At 35.6% G+C, this 18,151-nt stretch overlaps 3 protein-coding genes across 3 annotated transcripts; 1 reads left to right on the top strand and 2 right to left on the bottom strand.

Moving 5' to 3' along the window:
- Positions 1-4,957: 4,957 nt before the first annotated feature.
- Positions 4,958-8,896, bottom strand: ube2wa (ubiquitin conjugating enzyme E2 Wa). The gene is made up of 5 exons (XM_073849337.1): positions 8,768-8,896; positions 6,895-6,997; positions 6,652-6,807; positions 6,046-6,121; positions 4,958-5,907 (listed from the first exon to the last, which is right to left on the bottom strand). The coding sequence occupies exons 1-5, from the start codon at positions 8,806-8,808 to the stop codon at positions 5,894-5,896; spliced, it is 390 nt and encodes a 129-aa protein (XP_073705438.1). The 5' UTR covers positions 8,809-8,896; the 3' UTR covers positions 4,958-5,893.
- Positions 8,897-10,870: 1,974 nt separating this feature from the next.
- elocb (elongin C paralog b) lies at positions 10,871-13,374 on the bottom strand. The gene is made up of 4 exons (XM_073849606.1): positions 13,251-13,374; positions 12,845-12,873; positions 12,508-12,651; positions 10,871-11,548 (listed from the first exon to the last, which is right to left on the bottom strand). Exons 2-4 carry the CDS (start codon positions 12,846-12,848, stop codon positions 11,358-11,360), a joined length of 339 nt encoding a protein of 112 aa, XP_073705707.1. The 5' UTR covers positions 12,849-12,873; positions 13,251-13,374; the 3' UTR covers positions 10,871-11,357.
- A 207-nt stretch (positions 13,375-13,581) lies between these two features.
- tmem70 (transmembrane protein 70) lies at positions 13,582-16,514 on the top strand. Its single transcript, XM_073849720.1, has 3 exons — positions 13,582-13,849; positions 14,389-14,488; positions 15,895-16,514. Exons 1-3 carry the CDS (start codon positions 13,649-13,651, stop codon positions 16,338-16,340), a joined length of 747 nt encoding a protein of 248 aa, XP_073705821.1. The 5' UTR covers positions 13,582-13,648; the 3' UTR covers positions 16,341-16,514.
- Positions 16,515-18,151: the final 1,637 nt, after the last annotated feature.

The following is an 18,151-nucleotide window of genomic DNA, read 5'->3' as shown; positions in this document are numbered from 1 at the left end:
AAGCACCCTTTTGATCTAATACAGCCATGAGTCTTTTTGGGAAAGATGCAACAAGTTTTTCACACCTGGATTTGGGGATCCTCTGCCATTCCTCCTTGCAGATCCTCTTCAGTTCTGTCAGATTGGATGGTAAACGTTGGTGGACAGCCATTTTTAGGTCTCTCCAGAGATGCTCAATTGGGTTTAAGTCAGGGCTCTGGCTGGGCCATTTAAGAACAGTCACGGAGTTGTTGTGAAGCCACTCCTTCGTTCTTTTAGCTGTGTGCTTAGGGTCATTGTCTTGTTGGAAGGTAAACCTTCGGCCCAGTCTGAGGTACTGGAGAAGGTTTTCGTCCAGGATATCCCTGTACTTGGCCGCATTCATCTTTCCCTCGATTGCAACCAGTCGTCCTGTCCCTGCAGCTGAAAAACACCCCCACAGCATGATGCTGCCACCACCATGCTTCATTGTTGGGACTGTATTGGACAGGTGATGAGCAGTGCCTGGTTTTCTCCACACATACCGTTTAGAATTAAGGCCAAAAGGTTCTACTGTATCTTGGGTCTCATCAGACCAGAGAATCTTATTTCTCACCATCTTGGAGTCATTCAGGTGTTTTTAAGAAAACTCCATGCTGGCTTTCATGTGTCTTGCACTGAGAAGAGGCTTCCGTCAGGCCACTCTGCCATAAAGCCCCGACTGGTGGAGGGCTGCAGTGATGGTTGACTTTCTACAACTTTCTCTGGAGATCAGCCACAGTGATCTTTGGGCTCTTCTCCCCCGATAGCTCAGTTTGGCCGGACAGCCAGCTCTAGGAAGGGTTCTGGTCATCCCAAACGTCTTCCATTTAAGGATTATGGAGGCCACTGTGCTCTTAGGAACCTTAAGTGCATTTGCTCTGACATGCACTGTGCGCTGTAATGCCTTATATAGACAGGTGTGTGGCTTTCCTAATCAAGTCCAATTAGTATAATCAAACACAGCTGGACTCAAATGAAGGTGTAGAACCACCTCAAGGATGATCAGAAGAAATGGACAGCACCTGAGTTAAATATATGAGTGTCACAGCAAAGGGTCTGAATACTTAGGACCATGTGATATTTCAGTTTTTCTTTTTTAATAAATCTGCAAAAATGTCAGCAATTCTGTGTTTTTCTGTCAATATGGGGTGCTGTGCGTACATTAATGGGGAAAAATGAACTTAAATTATTTCAGCAAATGGCTGCAATATAACAAAGAGTGAAACATTTAAGGGGGTCTGAATACTTTCCGTACCCACTGTGTGTGTGTGTGTGTGTGTGTGTATATATATATATATATATATATATATATATATATATATACACACACACACATACATGCATATATATATATATATCGGAACCTTTAGCTATGTTTTGTAATTTTCACATTCGCAGTATTTCTTGGAACTATTTTCTAATGGAACTATTAAATATTAGTTTATATCAGAGTCGTTGCATCACTGCCTTGTTATCTCAGTAATGTCCGTTGGGTAACTCATTTCCAATGAGCCAAGAAAGGCAGACAGCTCCCCTGTGGGGCTCCCCCAAATCTAGACCCTCTGACTAACAGCTTTAGCGTTGGCCTGTTAACTCCCTTGAAGACGAACAACCATGAGAGATTACCGATACACAGTCAATCCCATTCCCTTTTGTAGGAAATGACACCCACTCCCACTGTACTCATTTGGATGATACCATTACATTGCCGTAGCGATGATGTCACGCACATATTTTAAGTGAGCAGATATGACATGAGGAAGATCCTAAAGCATTCATACTCCAGTGGATTTCCGTCTGACTGAAGAGAAAATTCCGATGATTGTGTTATTCGTCAGTCGGAGGACTTTAGACTCACATCTGTATAAACATTCCAGACTACTTCTTTTAATGTGGCTCACTGTTATTAGTTTTGAATAGATGATTCACTAAGAAAACCTACATCAAGACAGTTAAACACCTCCCAAGTTCGTAAAAATATTAAGAATCATTTCTGATGACTAGTTTACCCCTTCTGATCACATTGTTGCAATCTTGTAGTTTTATTTTCTACGGTTTAATAAAATAATAATCTGGAATAACCTTTACACACTGTCTACACCGGACGCAACAAAATTATATGGAATCCATAAAATCAGTGACGCAGTCTACACTGGATGCGGCTCGACGCGACACAACAAATCCTATTTATGACGCACTGAATACAAGGTTCAAATGATATGCAACAATTGTCGCATCCGGTGTAGACACGGTGTTATCTTCCCGGTTCCTCATTCAGGCTCTATTTCACCGGCCTCCATTTAGCAATATAATACACAAAAATGCATAGTAAAATGCGTTACAAATATATATATGCTCTTACCATTTAACACTGTCTAATACTAATATCTTAATACTGTTAACACATTAAAATGTTCTTATTAGTGCTGTCAAATCGATTAACTGTGATTAATCACATCTAAAAATAAAGGTTTGTGGTTTATGTATGTGTGTACGTATATATAAATACACACATAAATGTATATATTTAAGAAATATAGACTAACATACAGTGGGTACGGAAATTATTCAGACCCCCTTAAATGTTTCACTCTTTGTTATATTGCAGCCATTTGCTGAAATCATTTAAGCTCATTTTTTTCCTCATTAATGTACACACAGCACCCCACATTGACAAAAACACAGAATTGTTGACATTTTTGCAGATTTATTAAAAAAGAAAAACTGAAATATCACATGGTCCTAAGTATTTAGACCCTTTGCTCAGTATTTAGTAGAAGCACCCTTTTGATCTAATACAGCCATGAGTCTTTTTGGGAAAGATGCAACAAGTTTTTCACACCTGGATTTGGGGATCCTCTGCCATTCCTCCTTGCAGATCCTCTTCAGTTCTGTCAGATTGGATGGTAAACGTTGGTGGACAGCCATTTTTAGGTCTCTCCAGAGATGCTCAATTGGGTTTAAGTCAGGGCTCTGGCTGGGCCATTCAAGAACAGTCACGGAGTTGTTGTGAAGCCACTCCTTCGTTCTTTTAGCTGTGTGCTTAGGGTCATTGTCTTGTTGGAAGGTAAACCTTCGGCCCAGTCTGAGGTCCTGAGCACTCTGGAGAAGGTTTTCGTCCAGGATATCCCTGTACTTGGCCGCATTCATCTTTCCCTCGATTGCAACCAGTTGGCCTGTCCCTGCAGCTGAAAAACACCCCCACAGCATGATGCTGCCTCCAGCATGCTTCACCTTTGGGACTGTATTGGACAGGTGATGAGCAGTGCCTGGTTTTCTCCACACATACCGTTTAGAATTAAGGCCAAAAAGTTCTATCTCGGGTCTCATCAGACCAGAGAATCTTATTTCTCACCATCTTGGAATCATTCAGGTGTTTTTAAAAAAACTCCATGCGGGCTTTCACGTGTCTTGCACTGAGGAGAGGCTTCCGTCAGGCCACTCTGCCGTAAAACCCCCGACTGGTGGAGGGCTGCAGTGATGGTTGACTTTCTACAACTTTCTCCCATCTCCCGACTGCATCTATGGAGCTCAGGAACAGTGATCTTTGGGTTTTTCTTTACCTCTCTCACCAAGGCTCTTTTCCCCCGATAGCTCAGTTTGGCCGGACGGCCAGGTCTAGGAAGGGTTCTGGTCATCCCAAACATCTTCCATTTAAGGATTATGGAGGCCACTGTGCTTTTAGGAACCTTAAGTGCAGTAGAAATTTTTTTGTAACCTTGGCCAGATCTGTGCCTTGCCACAATTTTTTTCTCTGAGCTCTTCAGGCAGTTACTTTGACCTCATGATACTCATTTGCTCTGACATGCACTGTGAGCTGTAAGGTCTTATATAGACAGGTGTGTGACTTTCCTAATCAAGTCCAATCAGTATAATCAAACACAGCTGGACTCAAATGAAGGTGTAGAACCATCTCAAATATATGAGTGTCACAGCAAAGGGTCTGAATACTTAGGACCATGTGATATTTCAGTTTTTCTGTTTTAATAAAAAATAATAAAATTCATTATTTTTACGTAAATAAACCCTAAATATATACATGTATGTGTGTGTATTTGAACACACTCTGTAAAAAGTTTTCACCAGATTCAACTTAAAAACCTAAGTTCATTTTAACTTATTACAATAAAATGAGTTGATTTAACTTGTGAGTTGAAATTACTTAAGTTGAAACTGGTGAAAACTTTTTACAGTGCAGTACACACACATATTATGTAAACACAAACGATCGATTAATCGATTTGACAGCCCTATTTCTGATACCATTTTTGCAAATAGTATTATTGTTCTAACAGAACTTGACCTAGTATCAAGACTTGCTCTACCGTTGAAATGTTTTGTTCATAGAAATTAATACTTTCATTCAGCAATTATCCATTTAATTGGTCAAGTCACTTACATTGTTACTTTATACTCATCAGAAAATCCTGAATGTACCACGGTTTTCACAAAAATATTAAGCAGCACAGCTGTTTTCAACATTGATAATAATAAGAAATGTTTCTAAGCAGTAAAACATATTGAATGATTTCTATGTGACACTGAAGACTGGAGTAATGGCTGCTGAAAATTCAGCTTTGGCTTCATATGAATAAATGTCTATATTTAAATGTATTAAAACAGAAAACAACTATTGTAATTATAATATTTTTCCACATTATTACAGTTTTTACTGTAAATAAATGCAGTTTTGCATTTAAAAAAAACAATTGTTAACATTAGTTTAGTTAGTCTGAATGTGAATGTTACATATCTGTTTACAATACTGTGCTTCCCTCTAGTGGACAGATCCGCATTTAATCACAAACTAGCATTAATGGTGGGTTGTGTAACTGAAATAAAACAGTTTATATACCATCAGAGTCTTACAATTTAGAGGATAACTTCATTACTCAAACAATATTTGAAGTCACACAATACACATTTGTAAAGTCGTCTAATTAAAATACATGACAGCTTTTCAAAATATATTACTTTAATAAGAACATTTCATTTAAATAAAGTTAAATAAAGTTTTAACAAAACAATAAGGACAAACTTTACGTTTTCTAAAGCTAACGGCATGGAAAAGTCATCTTTTTAAAAGAACCTCTCCCAGCACAGTAGGATAAATCATTAAATCAAACAGACAATTTTAATATAACTAGATAGAGCTTCACATAAAAGATAAAGTAATTATGCTTAAAGTTACCTCTTGGTTTAACTACACAAAATGGCTGTCTATCTATAAAACCAGTGCTTAAATCCTAACCCACAAAGCATTTGTGTAATTCCAAATAACCTTTAAGATCATATGATCAACACCCTGCATTAAATCTGTACACATCCGTAAATATGACATTTATCAGAATAGTACTATATACCACACCCAGCTACAACATTCAACTTAAAATGGCTTACGGTTTAAAAGAAACTACGGTTTTAAAATATACAACTAAAATATTACATAAAATAAATGTAAAAATGTGCCCTGTTTGAATTTCACAGTGCATAACCAAGCAAGGATAGACATCTGTCTCTGCTTTTGATGATTGATCCATTACAGTAGCTGGTTTACTGATTTGCACTGATTCTCCTTTTTTTCCAAACCCACACTGAAGTTATTATTGCACAATTGGTGCAAACCCTTAAAGGCTTATGAAAGAAAACAATACGACGTAAAACAAACATAAAAAAAAAAAGCTCCACATCTTGCTTCCATCAAAATATACTTGCCGGGTGTGTTACATTCCTGCCGTTTTATGCACTTTTTCCAGTCAGCCGAAGTTTACGCCAAATCCACACATAAATTACCATCCCGGGGTCTGCTGGTTCAGTCTTAACACAAAGACTGTATCATATAGTACTTGATGTACTTGGAAAAGTCTGTTTATATATCAAAATCGTGAGGATACTAGCATGTATCATCTGAAAAGTAAAACAAAAAAGACACCATGAATTTGGCATAGAGAGAGGGCAAAGTAAACAGTGATTTGAACTTTGATCAGACACTAAAATAACTGGAATTAAATGATTTCTTTATAGAAGATAATGGAATACACCTACCATGATACCACCACTTGGTTTTCTTTGGATTCTTATTACATGTCTTTACATAAAAGGAGTTATCTGGAGGACGTCGCTGAAAAGCAAAGCAAACAGTTCATTAGACAATTTTTTTTAAAATCAATTTTATTAACCTTTTCAAATTTGGTTCATTAAAAGACATTCATTTGGGAGAGTTCACCCAAAAATGTAAAATTCTGTTATTAATCACTCACCCTCATGTCGTTACAAACCTTTAAGACCTTCGTTCATCTTCGAAATACAAATCAAGATATTTTTGATGAAATCCAAGAGCTTTCTGACCCTCCATAGACTGTAATGCAACTGACACGTTCAAGGTCCAGAAATGTAGTAAGGCTATTGTTGAAATATAGTCCATGTGACATCAGTGGTTCAACCGTAATTTTACGAGAATACTTTTTGTGCGCAAAGAAAAAACTACATGGTAGTTGGGTTGCTGTCTACGCAGGGTCAGAAAGCTCTCGGATTTCATTTAAAATAATCTTCATTTGTGTTCTGAAGATGGATGAAGGTCTTACTGGAATGACATGAGAGTAATTAATGACAGAATTTTAATTTTTGGATGTACTATCCCTTTAAATTTACCTTTTCTTTGCAGCTCGACAGCATGCTAATAATGCTTAAACAAACAGATTGCACAGACAGAGCTGGTGACCAGTCCTCCGTTAAAATAGATAAACAGATGTGACCGTTGCTGTAGACGTGCGGATGGACGGGGATGTTCTCTCCAGTGAACATTACCTAGAAACACTGTATGTATTAGCAACAAGCACTCAGCTTTGACACATAGACAAAAAACCCCAAAATATTTTAAGAGTCACGGTTTACCTGAGGTGAATCGAAAGGATATCGACTACTGAATTTGAAGAGGAGTTGGAATTTCTCTCCTTCATAGAGAGTACCTTGAGCACCTTCCATATCTATAAACCACCTGGACAAACGCAAAGGTGGGTTTATGAGAGTACAATTATTGATTTCCTGCTTTGACTCAAATGGATATAAATGAACTCATTCAGTACAGAAACCTAAATAGTTCAAACAATTAGTTTACCTAGAAATGAAACATCATTATCATTTACTCACCCTCATGCCATTCCAAACCCATGAGACTATCACTCATCCTCAAAACAAAATTTAAGCTATTTTAACAAATCCTAGGAAATTTCTGTCCCTCCACTGAAAGTCTATGTTACCAAGATTTTGATGATTCAAAAAGATTAGAAAAACATGTATGTGATGCAATCATGTTTAAGCATTCATTTACAATTTTAAGTGCTCTATGTATGTGATAATTAATATTTACACTACCAGTCAAAGATTTGTAATTTTTTAAAAATGTGATTTAAAGAAGTCTCTTCTGCTCACCAAGCCTGCATTTATTTGATCCAAAGTACAGCAAAAACAATAAAATTGTGATTTTTTTTTTACTATTTAAAATAACTGTTTTTTATTTGAATACATTTTAAAATGTAATTGGTTCCAGTGATTTCAAAGCTGAATTTTTAGCATCATTACACCAGTCACATGATCCTTCGGAAATCATTCTTATATTCTGATTTGCTGCTCAAAAATATGTATATTATTATTATTATTATGTTAAAAAAACTGAGTAGAACTTTTTCAGGGGTTTTTGATGAATAAAAAGTCCAGAAGAACGGCATTTATCTGAAATAGATATCTTTTGTAACAATATAAACGTCCTTATCATCACGTTTGATCAATTTAACGCATCCTTGCTAAATAAAAGTATTAAATTCTATCATTTCTTTCCCCCAAAAGCTCTAAGTTTTATAATGGTACAAAAGCGTTTTATTTCATATAAATGCTGAACTTTAGATCTTTCTATTCATCAAAGAATCCAAGAAACAATGTACTTAACTGTTTTAAATATTGATAATAATAATAATAATAATAATGATGATTTTTTTCTTGAACAGCAAATCAGCATATTAGAATGATCTCTGAAGGATCATGTGACACTGAAGACTGGTGTAATGATGCAAAAAATTCCATATTGAAATCACAGTAATAAATTACATGTTAAAATACATTTAAACAGTTCTTTTAAATAGTAAAAATATTTCAGAATTATACTGTTTTTGCTGTACTTTGGTTCAAATAAATGCAGGCTTGGTGAGCAGAAGAGACTACTTTAAAAAACATAAAAATCTTACTGTTCAAAAACTTTTGACTGGTAGTGTATATGTGAAAAAAGCAAACGTCTTTTCAGAAGACCTGGATCAAACCACTAGGTTAATGCTGATAACATTTACAATGTCTTTATAAACTTGTCAAAGTTTTGGTTAGATGGACAGAAACATCTCAGGTTTCATATCTTCATGCGTGTTTCAAAGATGATTTAAAGTTTGCAAGGACATAAGGGCGAGTAAATTAAACCGAAGTGGTACTTTTGTATTCAAAAGTACAGGAAGATAAACCCCGGCTTAAGGGTGGAGTTTAAAATGATTACATTTTTGGAGGAGTTCCCATACAGTCATTTTCACTGGAAGATCCAGTTGATATTCTTACTGAACAATACGAGGTCAAAACTTAAATAAATAGATAAATTGTTCACAATAAAATTTAATATATGCATTTAGAAAATGTATGAATTTTCATTTCATTCCAACTTTAAGAAAAGGTTGCAGGTTGTCAAAATATAGGTTGTCGGGTTTGCATCTTTACACATCTCACAACTTACTCAGTGATTGTGTTCTGCACACTTCTCTCATTCAATGTCATTCCTGGAGGTGGATCACTTTGCAATGCCAACAATTCCTTTTGTAATCGCTTCTGGAAAGTGAAAAGAACTTGATTTAAAAGACAACTCAAAGTAAAAACACGACATCCCTTCACTAACCACTAATCCATCATTTTATTACAAAGTGTATGATTTCAAACACTTCACTTTAATGAAATCCTATTGTCCGAAAAGTACTGAAAATACAACTAGCAAGCAGACTGCTAACAACGAGCTAGTCAAACAAACGAGTTCCACTGCTATAGAAGCTAGCGATTCAGCACCATTATAATAATTTACAGCTCCGGAAGAATTCTGCTACATAATTCTCGTTTCACATCCCTTTGTAAGTATCGTCTTCCACCGCCACAGCAGTATGTGATGTTGACAGCACAGAGTTTGTTGGGTTGTCAGACTGACTGAACGCTAGCTTACAAAGTAAACAAATGTGCGTACAAGTGAAACAGCTGACTGTTCTGGGTTCAGATCAGTACTGGCAGGGACACTGGACGAACCCCGGTACATGTCACAGCTGTGTGTGAAAAATAGTTTATATTGTTATTTGGAAATAGTTGCTTGTGTATGTAGGAAGATACTCACCTGCATAGACGCCATGATGGAAAGCCCCTGTAGAGAGGCGATTGGCCGAATGACGTCTGAGCAGGTTTTTTCACGGAACCGCAATGCAACAACACACTTTGCAACAATGTTTAGAGGGAGGTAAGTTACTACAGGTGAACATGTTAAAATATTCGTATATAAGTCAAAATAGCCGTTTTTACGTAAGAAAATACATAACAATTGTATTGTAAAGATTTGTGCAAAATACCCGATTTAGGTATCATCTAAAGAGACTGCGCTTGTTGCCACACTATTTACTCTAGTAAATGTTACTCAGAGCGGGATTATTTGTAAAAGTCAATTTCATGTAGATACATTACATACCATGAAATAATTTAACACGTCCTATGTTATAGCAGAAGAAAAGATCAAATTAATTTACCTTTGGTGACAACGTGCCCCGCGATATACACTATCAGTCAAAAGTTTTTGAACAGTAAGATCTTTCATGTTTTTTAAAGAAGTCACTTCTGCTCACCAAGCTAGCATTTATTTGAACGGAAGTACAACATAAACAGTTAAACTGTAAAATATTTTTACTATTTAAAATAACTGTTGTAAAATGTAATGGTAACACTTTAGAATAGGTAATACTTCACAATTAACTACACTATTATAATTCACTATTAACTACAACTTTTCCCTCAATAAATTCCTAATTTGCTGCTTATTAATAGTAAGGTAGTTGTTAAATTTAGGTATTAGGGTTGTAGAATAAGGTTATGTAGAATAAGGCATTAATATGTGTTTAATTAGTACTAATAAATGGCTAATATTCTAGTATTATGCATGCTAATAAACAACTAGTTAAGAGCACGTAAAATAAAGTGTTACCAATGTAATTTCTTTGTTTTTTAAAGCTGATTTTTTAGCATCATTAGGCCTAATCCAGTCACATGATCCTTCACAAATCATTCTAATATTCTAATTTGCTGCTCAAAAAAAAAGAGTTTTTGAATGGTGTAGTGTATAATGTTACAAAAGCTTTTTATTTCAGATAAATGCTGATCTTTGGATCTTTCTATTCATCAAAGAATCCTGAAAATGTACTCAACTGTTAAATATTGTTTAACAGTTGTTAAATATTAAATATTGATAATAATAATAAAAAATGTTTTTTGAACAGCAAATCAGCATATTAGGAAGATTTCTAAAGGATCATGTTACACTGAAGACTGGCGAGTAATGATGCTGAAAAGCTTTGATCACAAGAATATATATATATATATATATATCTCCAAATAAAGTTTTTAGCAATGCATATTAAAAAAGTTTTGACATATTTACAGTAGGAAATTAACAAAATATCTTACTGGAACATGATCTTTGACCCATACAATGTATTGTTGGCTATTGCTACAAATATACCCATGGTACTTACGACTGGTTTTGTGGTCCGGGTCACATATGTACTCCACAAAGCAGAATGAAATTAACAAAATATTTTCAAGAACAGCTGATTTTATTCATTAAACAACTGATGAATAACTACTGAGGACAAGTACAAGACTTTTGTCTGACGAATCCACATGCAGAACAGGTATAACAATTCTATTTCAACTGATTTTTAACTTGTTAACACAAACAGATACATTATAAAATTACATGTCTGTCTGGTTGACTCTAATCATTAAAATATTTAATATGAGAGCATCACTTCAGGCATTTTTTTTGCAATACAGACATGATCAAGTTAATACTGGGTCAAAGCTTAAAACAATAAAATAACTTAGATATCTACTAATTTAAAAAAACAAAACGGGGGGGAAAATATTACAGGTTAAATATAACAAATGACCAAAAATGATTATACTTCATATCTCTGTTTGCAAACCTGAAAGTATTAAAGCAACAAAATAAACCAATAATGTTTTGCTTTTCATATTTATTCTGGATCCAGACGTGTATATGAGTGTTTCTTTTTTTATGTTTAACAATCTAAGAAGTTTGCAGCCATCAGAAGCTCCAGCGCTATCTCTGGGGCAATAGGAAACTCTGGGATTTCTGTTGAACTATTAGTATAGCGGACTTTATATGTAAAGTACATGCACACTTTAGAAAGGACGTGAGATGGGATCTCTCGAAAGTTGACCTCATTTGTTTCATTCTCAGCAAACTGGCCTGAAAAAAAGACAAAGCAATATTAGTCTCACTTTAATGCTTTAAGATGAACACAAATTTAAGAAAAGACACACGCTTACATTATGTAAAACTTCAAATTTAAAGAAACACAGTTAGTGGAATAACTACTGTTGATAGATGTAATTTAAAGGGGTCATCGGATGCAAAACTAACTTTTACATGTTGTTTGAACATTATTGTGTATTGGCAGCTTGCGTACACAACCACCGTACAATAATAAAAATCCACCCAGTGGTATTTTTTAATCTTTAAAAGTAATATCCCCTTTTTAAAATCAGGTCATTCTCAGCTTCTTGTCGTTGTGACGAAACACAGTTGATTGACATGAGCGCCTTACCTTACCAAATATGATTGCCATTGTGTCGACTCAGGTGCAAAGGAAGATTCTAATTGAGCCATTGAGGTGTTCTGCTGTTGGGTGTAATAATGAACATAGCAGTCGTCATTTACTCCCGACATCTGAGCCGCTTAAGAGGCAGAGGACAACGTTACTTTCGTTTTTAAAAGGAAAGCGCCGATCCCGATCTACATATACATTTATGTTTGTGTGAATCATTCGTGATGCAGCTTCACCCGCAGCAGAAGTGAGTATAAGGGTTTTTTTATGCATCTTTGTGCTTGTTGGCAAGTTTCACCGATAAACGCGGCTAAATGCAGCTAAACTCAGCTAAATGCAGCTAAAGTAAACTTTACAGCTGGTAATCCCTCAGAAGAGAGGGGCGGGGCGAGCAGAGCTCATTTGCATTTAAAGGGCCCTTGTGATAAAATGAACTGATATTTTTTTTACATTACTATTGAGAATTTTTAACCAAAGTATATTAGAGACTTTTCATCAAGACCCTAAAGAATCATATGAACTTGTGGAAAATGGGCATCCGATGACCCCTTTAAATGAACATAATCCACTGCTATTTATTCCTTTTTTAACAGATACTCACCAGGACCACTAAGCATAGCTTTGATTGTTCCAGATGTCAGAGCATGTTCTCTCTTCACAATAAACTCATGGCCATCAGAGGAGATCAATTTCACATACATGGCATCTGGCCCTTCACAGCCACCGTAGGTCTTTTCTTCTCCGTCTAAAATGTATTAAAATGATCAAACCACCAATGTAACATCATGCAGAAAAAGAGTATTTACCTTCTTTAATCTAAATGTAAATAAAATCTAAAAATGTTTTAAAGCACCATATGGTTTGGTCTCCTAATAACACAAACTGACTAAGTCCAGAATAAGTAGTTAATTTGTTTATAAACACTTAAAATTTCTTACCCATCCTTGTTGCCTTTTCTTGTCAATCTCTAAAATATTAAAAGAGGAATTAACAGTTTTAAATCAACCCCACAAAAACATAATGAAACGTTAGTAACACATATAGATGTCCGTGAAAAGGGATGCGGAAAGCATACAAGAAACAAATATCTATGCAATCTACTTTGTATTAAAAAATAACCGATATTTATATTAACATTTGGCATAAGAATAAAACAGCTCCACTAGTTCTGTGAGAGCCTGGGCTATTTAGTACATGCACTACAATAAATCAGGCAATGAGTTGCCTTCCCAGTTAGCTCAAACACAGCGTACAAATCGTATTTTCTATAAATATTGCAGTAGACAGCATTCGCGCGAATCAAGATTAAATAGTCATAACTAAACAAACGTTATAACATCTCACCTCAGTACGATCGAGCTGGTCAGGTCAGTGTGTTTTTTTTTTTCTTTTCAGTTTTCTCTCCGATAAGCCTCTGGCAGCTGCTTCTTCTGTTGTCACTGCCGACAACAGGAAACAAATGTCCGGCAGAGAATCAAGGCACTTCCGTTATAGATTTTACAAAATAAGAGTCATCCTTATTATGATTTAAAAATTATTAACACATCAGAATTGTGTGTTTTCGATTGAAGTGTCTTTAAAGTCTAACGTGTAAGATATATACTTTTTTACACATGTGAGGTTTTTGCGCAGTCCGTCATTAGATGGACTTCATAAGTGCTCGCAGACCAAATTGCTTCCGGTGTTAACGTTAGTCGACTCGTCTTGCTGTCTGAGGAAGTGGGAAAACTCCACATGATAAAATGTACCAGATTGGGATTTTACAGGGGTTTCGGTGTCTGTCAAAAAATCAGCAACAGATCGTAAGAAACCTCAAAGTCGCTGTTCGTCCGACGTTACATAACAATGGGAATATTTGCAACACTCATGCTGTATTTCTAAGGAGGCAGGATCATTTGCTGCATGAGATCCGAAGGTCATTTTTAAAAGCCAATGCAAAAAAGGTAACGTTACCTAGTAGACTTCCAAATATGCCATTTGCTTTTAACCTTTCTGTACATTGTACATTGTTTATGTCGATTGTCCATACTTTATTTGATTTTTTAGCTATTTATAATATACAATTTTAATATTCATTAATTAAAAAAACATTTAATTTGTTCACACACACACACACACACACACACACACACACATATATATATTTATATTATATATATATATATATATATATATATATATATATATGTGTGTATATATATATATATATGTGTATGTGTGTGTATATATATATATATATATATATATGTGTGTGTGTGTGTGTGTGTGTGTGTGTAAGAAAATGTAAATATATTTAGGTCCACATGATCTAATTAGGTGTTATGATTATGGCATTTATAGTGCTGGAAATTAACAGTTACAGCTTTTAAAATGCACTTTATGTTCAAAAAAAAAAAAAAGTGTATTAATTTCATTCTAAAAATGAATGATTTTGTATGTAGTATTCAGAAGTGCTACTCTTAATGGATTTGTATGTCCACAGGTCCAGCCATATTGTTCTGTTAGATGGTATAAACCCTTAGCAGTCCAGCCAGAAGATGGAGAACTGATCTACACAGGCAACCTGGGAAAAGCAGTCCTTGGTAAATTACTTATAATATAGAACATACAGCATTTATACATGTAAAACACCATGAATAGCTAGCAAACAGATATACAGTGCCTTGCGAAAGTATTCATACCCATTTTGCTATGTTGCAGCCTTGTTACAGCTTTTCCCCCCACATTAATCTACACTCCATATACCATAATGACAAAGCACAAAATAGGTTTGTAACAACTTTGCAAATTTATTAGAAATAAAAAAACTAAAATGATTCCATTGCATAAGTATTCAAACCCTTTCTGGGACATTTGAAATTTAGTTCAGGAGCATTCATATCACTTGTAGATGTTACTAAACTCTGTGAGTGAAGTTAAGCTGTTTATCCATAATGGAAGAAGCTTGGAACAACTAGGACTCTTTCTAAAGCTAATTGATGAAGAAGAGGCTTGGTTATACTGGTGACCAAGACGCTGATGGTCACTCTAGTTGAGCTACATGATCATATATGCAGATTGTAAAAAACTTACAGAAGTACAAACATCACTGCAACACTCCACTGATCCAGTCTTTATGGCGGTGTGGCCAAACTCAATCCTCTCCTCAGTGAAGACATGTTAAAACCCACTTGGAATTTGCAAAAAATCATCTAAAGGATCCTCAGACTGTGAGAAACAAGATTGGTCGGATGAACCTCAATTCCAATCATCATGTTTAAAGAAAACCAGGCACTGCTCTTCACCTGCAGAGTAGCATCCCAAAAGTAAAGTGTGCTGGTAGCAGCCTCATGCTGTGGGGCTGTTTTTCAGTGGCAGGGACTGAAGGACTCATCAGAGTACACAGAGAGGTCAGGGCACCAAAATATTGAGATGGCCGTAATTAAAACTCAGTCCAGAGCATTCAGAACCTCAGACTAGGCAGAGGGTTCACCTTCCAAGAGAACAATGACCCTAAGCACACAGCAAGAGTGGCTTATAGACAACTTTGTGAATGTCCTTGAGTGGCCCAGCCAGAGCCTGGGCTTGAACACAGTCAAATGTTTCTGGAGATACCTGAAAATGTCTGCCAGTCCCTGTCGAAGCTGACAGAGCCAAATGCAGATGTGCAAAGCTTGTCGCATCATACCCAAAAAGACTTGAGACTGTAAAGGTGCTTAAACTAAGTACTGAGTTAAGGGTATGAAAACTTATGCAGTGTACATATTTCAGTGTTTTATAAATTTGCAAAGTTGTCACAAATCTGTTTTGTGCTTTGTTATTATGGTTTATGAAGTGTAAATTGATGTGGTAAAAATAATTTAAAGCAGTTTTAACATAAGGCTGCAACGTAACAAAATGTGAAAATGAAGGGGTATGAATACTTTTGCAAGGCACTGTAATTATCATAGGCTGCAGTGAATTTTCTAAAATAATCTAATGAGTAAAATCTGCTCTTTTTTTGTTGTAGGTGTGAAGTTTTTCTCCTACTCCAGCAGCATGTTTAGTCTCTGTGTGATGCCGTATGTCCTCATGAAAACAGGCATTGGTGTAAACAGCTTGGCCCTGAAAGTGGCATTTTGTGGCGTTATAGGTTTCTTCACATTTATGACTCCTGTTCTCCTCCACTTGATCACCAAAGGCTATGTAGTACGCCTGTACCACAACAAAGAGACGGACATGTACACGGCCATCACTTACAGCGCTCTTCTAGTGGAGAAACGAACTGTGTTCCATCAGCGTGATGTCGTTATCCCAGATGTCAGTCGGATGTTCACTAGTTTTTATGCAAAGAAACGCTCAATGCTGGTCAACCCGATGTTTTTTCCTCTGCCCCATGACTACAACCACCTCATGGGTTATGACCGGCCCTTTTCTTTTGACACAGATGACTTGAACAAACCAGATAAAAGTTAACTCGTCCAAGCTAAATCTGTGCAATGATAGTGGACGACTCTAGGAATTTCTTTTCATCATTTCAAAGGACCGCTGTAATGTATTAAATATTGTCAGGATGGCATGTCATTCAGTATAGCTGTGATGCAGAAACTTGTACGAAAGTGTAAATAAATGAAAACTATTTACCATCTACACTCACTCTCTACATTTTTTGCTTGTTTCATTTTTAATCTCATGGTCTAACTTCTATTTTTCATTAGTTCCTTATTTTCACATCCAGTGCTATTTATAGGGGGAAATCCAGTGACCTCTCTATCTAAAGGGGAAGTTTCACAGTACTGCAGCGAATTACTGTGACACTTTATGATAATTTCAGTTAGGACATAACACCTGTTACTAGTTAATTTAGATATCCACCTACTAGTTTTATTCACAAAAACAGAAGTTATGTTTTTGTATGCTTCATTTTTTATTCTTTATACTGTAGCATTGCCCTGTATATCCTCTGCCTTTTCTGAGAGGAGATTATTCTGCTCCTCAGAGCACGGTAGCATTTGGTACAGCTACGAAGGTGAGTTCAATAACATTTTTGTTAATTGCTAAATTATTCTGTTTGATCTATTCAAAGCCTATTCGTTTTTGCCAGTTTAACTTAGTGGTTGAAATCATTATCAGCAAAAGAAACATCATGTTTATATAAAAAAAAAAAAACCCTTTCAGACCAGTTTAACTAATTTTACTAATAATTGGTCATTTAGATTGTCACAAAGACTGTGTCCTTGAAATACAAAGCCTCTGAATAAAAATACTGATGCAAAAATATGAGAAAAATATATTAAAATGCTTTTGCGTTTTCTCACAAGTGTATTGCATTCTCACGAAAACTTGCTGTTCACTTTTCAAAGCATTGAAGTATAGTTTCTCCTTCCAAACCTGTAAGACCTTAATTAATCTTCAGAATGCAAATGAAAATATTTTTCATGAATTCCAAGAGCTTTCTGACTCTGCATAGACAGCAATGCAACTGACATGTTCAAGGCACAGAAAGGTAATAAGGACATCGGTAAAATAGTCCATGTGACAACAGTGGTTTAACTGTACTCTGAGAATACTTTTTGTGTGCAAAGAAAACCAAAATAATGACAAAGTATTCTCATATCTTTGTAAAATCTGTAGCCATTACTACGTTTCTGGGCCTGGGAACATTTCAGTTGCATTGCTGTCTATGGAGGTTCAGAAAGCTTTCAGATTTCATCAAAAATATCTTAATTTGTGTTTCGAAGATGAACAAAGGACTTACAGGTTTGAAACAACATGAGGGTGAGTAATTAATGACAGAATTTACCTTTATGGGTGAACTATTACTTAAAAATACTATTTTCTTTTCCATCTCATTTTCCCCATGTGTACTAGTTTTGCACAATGATTGCTAGAATGTGTTTTTTTTTTTTTTTTTTACTCTTTCCATGATTCTCTTTGCTCTCTCTTTAATCAGGGCCATTGTATTACTTGTCAGTGACTAGTTCCCCCTGTTCTCCACAAGTGGACTCGCACATTATAACTTATACAGTAATCCCAAGTAAGTTGACGGAAATCAAATAGGCCAACTCCTTGACCAAAAATTATTCCGACACCAAATATAATTGTTAATTTATTTAAGTGATATATTAAACCCCAAAATTCTTCATACAGTGGACGACCAGTAAAGTGTCTAAATAAATTTTGGTTTGACTAATTAATTTGTGATTACCAAGATGAATTAGTTCTGACACAGTGTAACTTTAAGTTCTTGTCATATTTTATTACTATTTGCTAAACTATAGCGAATA

Source organism: Garra rufa, chromosome 10 (assembly GCF_049309525.1).
Source record: "Garra rufa chromosome 10, GarRuf1.0, whole genome shotgun sequence".
In the NCBI taxonomy this organism is placed as follows: Eukaryota; Metazoa; Chordata; class Actinopteri; order Cypriniformes; family Cyprinidae; genus Garra; species Garra rufa.
Note: the sequence above shows the minus strand (reverse complement) of the source record. Positions and strands in the feature narration are given on the sequence as shown.